At 39.3% G+C, this 9,752-nt stretch overlaps 2 protein-coding genes across 2 annotated transcripts; both read left to right on the forward strand.

The window, feature by feature from the left end:
* Positions 1 to 1,326: 1,326 nt before the first annotated feature.
* On the forward strand, positions 1,327 to 3,679 carry LOC113030457 (E3 SUMO-protein ligase ZBED1-like). The gene is made up of 2 exons (XM_026181940.2): positions 1,327 to 2,515; positions 2,637 to 3,679. The coding sequence occupies exons 1-2, from the start codon at positions 1,446 to 1,448 to the stop codon at positions 3,292 to 3,294; spliced, it is 1,728 nt and encodes a 575-aa protein (XP_026037725.2). The 5' UTR covers positions 1,327 to 1,445; the 3' UTR covers positions 3,295 to 3,679.
* Positions 3,680 to 5,034: 1,355 nt separating this feature from the next.
* Positions 5,035 to 9,118, forward strand: crcp (calcitonin gene-related peptide-receptor component protein). Its single transcript, XM_026181484.2, has 6 exons — positions 5,035 to 5,247; positions 6,265 to 6,301; positions 6,403 to 6,501; positions 6,590 to 6,684; positions 6,802 to 6,859; positions 7,839 to 9,118. Exons 1-6 carry the CDS (start codon positions 5,240 to 5,242, stop codon positions 7,983 to 7,985), a joined length of 444 nt encoding a protein of 147 aa, XP_026037269.1. The 5' UTR covers positions 5,035 to 5,239; the 3' UTR covers positions 7,986 to 9,118.
* The last annotated feature ends 634 nt before the right edge of the window (positions 9,119 to 9,752 follow it).

Below are 9,752 nucleotides of genomic sequence, written 5' to 3' on the forward strand. Positions count from 1 at the left end.
GTTTTGTAGTAGTGATTGTCAAATTAAGCTTTCTGAAGCATTGAAGCTTGTTTAAAAGGGTTTATTATTCGAGGCTTTTCAATACAGTCCACTCCTCAGAACTTAAGATCTGCGGACTCAGTGATCACTTTTAAAAAACAACTAAAAACACATCTTTGTAGAATTGCATTTTGTTAACTTTTGTCTGTTTTTGTTTTATACTTTGTGAAGCACTTTGTGATCTTTTTATCTAGAAATGTGTTATATAAATAAAATTTTACTTACTCTGGTGACATCTGGTGGCCAAAAATATAACAAGCAGCTTGAATCTACAAAATAAAACGAACTGCTTCATTATGACTGCCGACTCCACAGAGTGGAGTTCACAATTCAGGCTGATATTAGGCCACCATTGTGTTGCTTTGAACATGTATTTTTGGGGGGTTGAAAAAAGAAGTTATGTTTATTCGTTAAATGAATAGTTTTGATCAATAAACTTTCCTTGTTTAAACATGCGCCATGGTGGTATTTGCTGGTGACATCTTGATGTTGGTAAATACAAAAGATGAAAAATAATTGTAATAATGTGCAACACATTATGGAGTATGTTTGTGCTGTGAGTTCCTCTCTCCATGTACTTGTGCAATTAATCACTGGACAGCTGGACAGGTATGTTTATAAATAATATGATATTAGGCCAATTATCGTATACTTATTTATGACCTGTGGGGGAGGGGGGGTAGAATTGATTGTGAACAGGAAAAGGAAAATGCTTATGAACTTGTAAAGCAAAAACGTGATGCCTTTAATGTAGCATTTTTTCATTATTATTTAACAAGAGAATTTGTTTCACTGTGTGATGACCGAGTCTGTTTCTTTTTTGTCTTGCCCAAAAGAAATTCCTCTCACATGGAACAGAAGAGGCTGGAGTGCACAGAAACTGCAATGCATGTTGGTTAGATTCAGTCTTCCTGGGTCCCACAGACTATCACCTGAAGAATAAACAAATTAAATTGCAGCACATTTTGTAGAATAACATTTTAAGATTAGTTTATTAGTTTATTTTAAATTTAAAGAGTCAAATGGAAGTCTTTCTAAAGTTATTTAACGATATTTATATTATGAAAAGCAGATTTTTGTTTTGTTAACATTTGAACAGAAAACATAAGCGAAAAACAAGAACAGAAAGCTGACAAAGCCACCCGATTGACCAAAATCAATTCAAAATACTCCCACACGACAGAACCTCTCTTCCTCGCTGGCTCGATATCTCTTAATAAAACGATCAGTGGTTTGCTATCTCTCACAACCAAAACACTCCACAAATCTCGCGAATCGTATCAGTTACGAAGCTTCGGACGCCACTGATCACGTGACTCTGACCAAACGAATCAAGCGTCGAGAACCAGCGTGTTGTGGACTCACCGGAGCTTCAGCTTCAAGCGAGCCATCGCTAGTGAGCAGAAATGGACAAAAAAGGGCGTATTTTGAACGGCAAGTTCAATTTTAAAGCAATGCCAGATGGATCTCTTGACAAGACCAAAGTAGTTTGTATTTACTGTCGATGTGAACTGCGCTATCACCGTAGCACGTCCAGTCTCAAATACCATTTGCTAGCCAAGCACACAGCTGAAGCAGAGAATCTCCCTCGCCAGATGCAGACCATGCTGGATAGCTTTCAAAGGAGACGTATGGACAATTCTACAACCAACAAACTTTCAACAGCCATAGCAAAATGGGTGGCTACAGCTTGGAGGCCGATTGACATTGTGGAGGATGAGGGGCTACTTGAAATAATTCGCATAGCGTCCAACGACTGCACGTATGAATTGCCTTCGAGAGCCACCACTGTAGCCAAGATCCACAACTTATATGAAGATGAGAAAGCCAAAGTCGAGGAGACTTTGGGGCAGACCAATACGGTTGCGCTCACCGGAGACTATTGGACTTTTCGAAGTAATCACAGTTACCTTGGAATAACAGCACATTATTTTTCACCACAGTGGGAACTGAAGTCGCATGTTCTGACTGTTATGGAGACAGAGGAGCAGCACTTCGCCGACACGTGCGCCGAGCAGTTTCTGCAGGTAGCTAGACAGTGGGGGATTGAACATAAAGTCAGCACGCTGACCACTCACGGTGCATGCAACATGGTTGCAGCGGCCAGTCAGCTACCTGTAGAGCATATGCCTTGCATCGCACACAGCCTCCATCGAGCCATCACAGTTTCTCTACAGAACAGTCCATTTAACAGCGCATTGGCAAAATGCAGAAAGGTCATAGGCCATTTCAACCATAGCCCACCGAACGCACTGGAGCTCGAACAACAGCAAATTGCACATTTTCATAAAAAGGAGTCACTTACACAGGACGTATCAACAAAATGGAACAGTACCCTGGAGATGATCAAGCATGTTCTGAGAAATCAAGAACCACTGAGAGATGCACTGGCACTACATCCAACTAATGTCACAATGCCAACAACAGCTGAAGTGGAGAAACTGAAGAAGCTGGAGACGGTCCTTGAACACTGCAGGTAATTTATTAATACTTACTCTTACCACTTCTGACATAGAGAGTGTGTGTATAATGTATTTTGACCTTTTGTGATTGAATGTAACAAATTCTTAATGACGTATGTTTCTCTATTACTGCAGGTATATAACTGAACTTTTGGGAGGGGAGAAGTTTGTTTCCTGCTCAGTGGTGTTGCCAGCTTTGTGTCACCTGTCGCGAGTGATGGAGGTCTCTGAGTATGACCCAGCTTACATGGTTAACTTCAAGGAGACCTTTAAAGCAGAAATGGAGAAGCACAAGGAAAAAACTAACATCATGTGGCTCAGGGTTGCAACAGCACTGGATCCTAGGTTTAAGGGTCTTAAGTGTCTAAGCAGAGCTGACAGGGCTGAGGTGTGGCGCTTGATCAGTGCATTGCTCAGGGAGAGGCAGAGGCCTGCACAGCCTGAACAACCAGCAACATATGAGCCATCTAAGAAAAGATCAGCTCTCATGTTTGCCTCAGAGTCTTCATCTGATGAAGAGGAGGACTATATTGAGAAATGTGTGGAGCGATACAGGGCAGAGCCAACTATTGACATAGAGGACTGTCCCCAGAAATGGTGGTCCAAGCATGAAGGGGCACACAGTGAGATGGCCTACCTTGCACGCATGTACTTGGCAACACCTGCCACATCCATACCATGTGAGAGGTTATTTTCACTTTCTGGGCATGTTTTTCAGAACAAGCGAGCTGCCCTGTCATCTCAAAATGTTAAGATGCATGTCTGTTTGAGCAATTGGGTTAGTGCAAAGTAATAGTGACAACCCATGTACTGTATGTTCTAGGGTTTTTTTTTATTATTCTTTGTTTCTCCTATGTGCTGTTTCCATGTTCATGTTTTATTAGGAAAAAAGGAGGAAGAAGCTTGGGTTGCTCAGCCTCTGCTTAAAAAAAACTGGAGAGCAAAAAGAAGTATAGCCAAATTGTTTTATTCATACCTAACTGCATTCCTTGTTTTGATCCCACTCTAATGGTAAATTAAACAGTTACGTTGTGTGGGAGTATATGATTCTTTTCGGCATAATTTTGAGTATTCAGTACCTTTGAGGCTTTGTTGAACAGTATTCTGGATTTCTCATTGTATTTTTCATTATTTTGAATTGTTGCGATTAACAATAAACACATATTTGCATAAAGCAAGTACAGTAGTTTGTCCACTCCCATACTGTTTAAGGTATTAGAAACATGAAGAGTATCCTAAAGTTCCTTTAGAACAGATTAAAAAAAAAAGATTAATTTGCGATTTATCATGAGTATTTAGTCACGATAATTTAAGCGACTGACACAATAGATAGAGATATATATGAGAGAGATCTGTACATTTGCCACCACACAGGTGTAGATATTGTAGGTGCTGTGAATGCTTAAATTGTACCGATGTCCATCATACATCCAACTTTTGAGTATTTACTTTCAATTTACTTCATTTACTTGCATTAATAAACACAGACATCATGTAAATAATAAAACTAAACATTGTTCTTGATCATCATTTATGTCCAGTTGAGAATGAATGTGTGCACCCGCATATTAAATCAAATGAGCTCAAATCAGTAGTTTCATCTCCAGTCTTAGCAGAGGGTAATCATATAAGGAACGAGAGAACTGACAGTTACTATTTTAATCACCTTGTCTCAGTTGTTTTAACTCTCAGTATCATAAAGTAATGTGCTAACATCTGGACTGATGTGTTCACTGTCAGCATTTTAATCACGAGTTAAAGGCTGTAGGTTGCAGCCTTTGCTCTAACACTGTAGAAATGTAACAGGCCTCAGTCCTGATTCTAATAGTCTGAGCTGCTTCAAGCTTTATTTGTGAAGAGCACAGCAGCTTACAAAAACATAGCTAATTTGTGCTGTTGGGAAATATAGCTTTGATTGTTGAATCCATTTACATATTTCACTTTTTTTAAATTGTTTTTATAAACGATTTTTAAGACCTGTTTTTAAAATTTGGAATTTGAAAATGTTTGTGGAAATCAGGCTTTTTTTGAAAATTAAATTTTTTTGTGAAATTCATTTTTGATCAGAAGTATATTTTGATGGATATTTTTATTTAAAAATTGTGTTTTTATTTTAAATTAAATTATTACATTATAATGTAATAATTTACTGATGTTTGGATAAATACAATGATTTTACAAATGCATAATTTTTTGTACAATTCATTATTTAAGCACAGAATTCTTTATTTCGACGCATGTGGCTCTTGTGGTCCCCCATAGAGTAGGAGTGATGCCCTGCAGAATAATCTCTGTCCGTCCAGAAAGGTGTCTGGAGTTACATTGTCATATGCATTAGCCCCTCCTCCTAGACTTTCAGAAAGATCGTGCTGAGACAGATGGCCATATCTCTACAGTTTTTAATCTGGATGTTAATAAGTTTTTGTAAGACTGCTGCTTCACATGTTCACATTAGGAATAAACAGCATTTATAAAATCATAAATAGTCTGAACAGCAGAGGGCAGCATAAAGCAAAACAGTGACGGAATGGGAGATTTCAACAATTAAAGAAAAAAAGATACAGATGAAAGTTTTTTTTATTTTTCATACAGTAACCTGATACCCCAGGTACTAATTTCCTTTACCAGGTTGGCCTCTGCCCTCCAACTTCCATCGAGGTTACCTAGCGGCGGAACGTTTAAGGCGGACTAGCATTCCCACACGGACACATTTGTAACGGAGCGACGTGCCAGGCGAAATGGAAGTGTAAGACCGTTTTTGAGTTAAAATGGATTTCATTTTTATATCTGCATAATTTTAACTGATATTTTTATAACGTTTTGTTTCACCTGAGGCTAAACGCTGTGGTTAAAAGTGCAGAATCTGCCTCGCTGTCTTTTAGTTTCCGGTTCAGTTATTGGGACCCGTGTGAGGGCTGTAGTCACATTTTCCAGTTAATCTGAAATAAACAATAAACAAATAAATTAAGTAAACGCAGCAGAACGTTAATGAAAACATAATAACAAGTGCATTTGTCAGCACTTTACTGATCCAGATTTTTGTGCTTTGATCGAAATTGTTTTTTATTTTTTATTTATTTATAAATTACACGTGAAAACAGATGCCAGGTTCTCTCACGCGAGGAGATGTTTTCTTTTTGTTTGATGCATTATTTACTACTACTGCTACTACTACTACTACTACTACTACTACTAATAATAATAATAATGATAATGCTGAGATTTTGACACTTAGCACTAAACTGGCTCGTTTGAACAAATAATCTTAGTATATTAATAGTTGCAATCCCATTGCTATGGTAGCCCATATTTTATATTGTTTACAAATGTGCTACACAAATACTCTGTGGCCACTTTATCAATTCAAATATCTAAAATCGGTAAATCAGATGGTTACAACCCAGTATATTTAGGAAACCAAGACATGCAGAAGAGCATTACGAGTTGAACTTTGAAGTAGACGAGTCACAGAAGCAGCAGAAGACCACACTGGGTGCCACTCCTGTCAACTAAGAACAGAAAACTAATGCTACTGTTCATATAGAATAACCAAAATTAGACACCTGAAGACTGGAGTAATTTTGCTTGGTCTGATGAGTCTCAATTTCTGCTGTAATGTTTAGATGGTAGGGTCATCATTTAGCATAAAAAAACATGAAAGCCTGGATCTGTTCTACCTTGTATAAACATCTTTTAAACACCACAGCCTCCACTGAGATAACCCTCAAAAACAAATGCTTACTTTTTTTTTTTTTATTCTCAGGAAAAATGCTAATGCTGCAATGCTCAGCAACTATGAGGTAAGGTCATATTTTCTCACTTTCTTCTTTATTTTCTGTGGTCAGTTCAAAGAATAACTCATCAGGCCGATGACACTTTTGTTTACCTGTGTGTTCCTCAGGTGTTCAAACTCCTCACAGACCTGAAGGAGCAGAGAAAGGACAGCGGGAAGCACAAACACAGCGCCGGGCAGCAGAACCTCAACACCATCATGTATGAGGTCAGAAAACATCCTCTGCGTTTCTCGTGCCTGTCATGTTTACCCGTTTTCAAAAGCACAGCCACAGTTTGGTTTGTACTTCCACCAGACGCTGAAGTACCTATCGAAGACGCCCTGCAGCAGACAGAGCCCTGAGATTGTCAAGGAGTTTCTCACCACCATGGTGCCGCACAAACTCACAAAGTCAGTAAGATCAGGCCATCACAGTAACTTCCAGCCTTGATGCTTTCAATAGAACTTTACAGTCAGCATAAGATGCACAGCTCTTTTTAGATGAGAACTGTTTTTCCTCCCAAACAGGGCAGAAAAACTACAGCTACTGAACCACCGGCCTCTGACTGCAGTGGAAATCCAGCTTGTGAGTGTTTTTAAATTAAATTGCATCTTCATATCTACAGTGTTTTTATTACATTATTATTTATTACATTGTTCTCATTTAATTAGAAATGACTCTGTACTCTCAGAGTGACTTAAAGAATAGGTGTGCTGGTATTCTGCTTTATACGTCCGAGCTGTAAAAGGATCTTGCTGGGCAGGCAGGCGGCATGGACACCTATGTTTGTGAAGGCAACAACAAGCAAAGCAAATGCACCTTCAAATTGTTTGAATAATACAAATGAACTGTGTGATGGCTCACTTAAGTAGGAACAGATGAGCCTGGCTTCCACAGACGGGACAGAAACACTGTTTTTGTTTTGTTTTGTGTTGTTTTTACATAGGACTACTAACCTAACCTCTGCTAATGGCCACTTTTTTAAGGCTTTATTATTGAAGAAAAAACAAAAATGATGTCAAACATGCAGATTTGTGGGTCATTTCAACTCAGAATCTGTCCGTGGAGCTGTAAATCACAGATGAAAATAACACCACCAAAAAAAACCCACCTTGCACGTTAAAGTTAGTAGATTGGAGTGTCCCTGCAGCAGTCTGGGCTCATTCAGACTGTGTAAAAATGTAGTTTGAGTTGTTCTTTGCCGACGCTAAATGTGCTGAAGAATCCACTGATAAAGTGACGCTGTTGAGTCTGGTGCTTTTAATCTCATATCACATGGTTTTCATCAGCTTGTAGAATTCAACAGTTTTCAGTAATATGTAGATATTTTACAGATCTCTTCCCAGTTTTATCTGAGCACTTCAGGGACTAGTTGCCCCTTTTGGACATTCAAGCATCGACACTTCCATGAAAGCTGGCAAACTGTATCTACTGATGGAAATCATGTGATATGATCAAAAGCTTGAGAACAAAGACATAAAGCAAAAACAAACTGAAAACAGAAGATGAAATCACATCAGGAGGCTTTAGTGTTGCACTGTCTGAAGTTTCTTTCTGTGTTCAGATGGTAGAAGAGAGTGAAGAGCGACTATCAGAGGAGCAGATTGAGGAGCTTATCCAGACAGTCACAGATGTCCTACCGGGAGACCCAGAGCAAGAAAACGCAGCTCCAGCAGACACAGAGATGGATGATGGTGGCGAACAGTCATGACACCATGACGGGCCAGAACTGGAGATAACTGCAGAACTGGATGGACTGTGATTATTTGCACGACTAATTGAACTGTGCATGATGGGACACATGCTGCCTGACAGCTTGATAATTCACATCAAGTTGACCTGTTACATAAGCAGAAGAAGATATACTGATTGTTTCTCTATGTGCATTCATACTACATAGCTGCGTTAAATCAAACAGGGTAGTGTGTCACAATAGGAATTATTGGACTCTGATTTCCAAAGCTGCAATGTTAGACAGTTGTGCGATTAAACTTAAGCTGGTGCAGCATAAATGTAAGATCAAACAGTATGATTAGATTGGCTGTGTAATAACAAAGAACAATATAAGCCAGGAGGTTGTCACTCAACTCTTATTCAGTTTGCGAAGCAACTATTTTTAAAACATGCTGACACTTTTTACCCTTTGCATTACAAAGAGATGTAACAGCTGAAATATGCAGCGGTTGTTTGTAATTTTGGATCACACAGAAAAGTTGCAGCCACTATGTCTGCTTTCAGGTATGGCTGCAGGGCTGTAGTTGTCAGTACTGCAGGACATGTTTCACAGAGATGTGTTTCTGTAACCGTGCAGAGGTCACACGGGATATAAACTACAGGTTTGCAGCACAAACTCTTTAACCACAGGCCCTGGATCAACTCCAGTTTTTTTTTCTCAACTTTCTGTTGTAGTAGAGGAAGGATGTGCTGGTTAGAGTCATGTACATTTCTGCTTTTGGGCTTCCTGTTGACATATCACATCAGTTTCCTGTGCTTGCCAAGTACCTTGCCGAGGCGGGACGCCTAAGTGAAGTGAACACTGATTTTTTGGACAGCACATCTGAGCGCGCCAAGCCCCCCAACCCAGCCAAATTGGTCATGCTTGTAAATGTAAACAGGAGGAACACTTTATTAATTTCTATATGACAATGACAATTATCGCTGTTACTTTCATTCTTACGATAACAAACTACCAAATCCGACAGTTTTACTGTACTATATTAATTTTGTTCTGCAGTCAAGACTGGTAAGAACACAGTAAAAGTGGAAGTAGGCAACATATCTTTGGCATCATTGGGGGAAAAGATTGACATATTATTGTAATTAAAGTTTTCCATTAGAGGACTACGCTTGTGTGAGGGAATTTTTTTTTCAGATTTAAATAGGGGAGAAGTAAAAAGGGGAAAAAGTCTACATATGAAATAGGATGTGGTGTTAAAATGAGTCACAGTGCATTTACAAAAACAGGGATGTGCTTTAGACTCAGTATTTACTTGGCAATGTGATTTTAATTCTTCACGGCATCCCTCTGAGATGCCATGTCCACATTGACATGACAGCATCACACAGTTGCTGCAGATTTTTCAGATGCACATCCATGATGAGACTCTGCTCCACCACACCCCAAAGGTGCTCTACTGGATTGAGATCTGGTGAGTCTGGAGGCCAATTGAGTGCAGTGATCTCAGTGTTGTGTTCATGAAACCAAGTGTAGTTCCAATTTCCTGTTGCTTAGTTTTAATGAGCCTCAGTTTCCTGTTCTAAGATGACAGTGAGTGGCACCCAGTGTGGTCTTCTGCTACTGTAGGCCACCTGCTTCAAGATTTGGTTGCGCTTTCAGAGATGCTCTTCTGCAAACCTTTGTTCTTATGTGTCCTCAAAGCAGTCAGGCCATTCTCTTCAGACATTAACGAGGCATTTTTGCACAGAGAACTGCTGCTCGCTGGATATTTCCTCTTTTTCGGACCATTCTCTGTAAACC

Source organism: Astatotilapia calliptera, chromosome 10 (genome assembly GCF_964374335.1).
Source record: "Astatotilapia calliptera chromosome 10, fAstCal68.1, whole genome shotgun sequence".
In the NCBI taxonomy this organism is placed as follows: Eukaryota; Metazoa; Chordata; class Actinopteri; order Cichliformes; family Cichlidae; genus Astatotilapia; species Astatotilapia calliptera.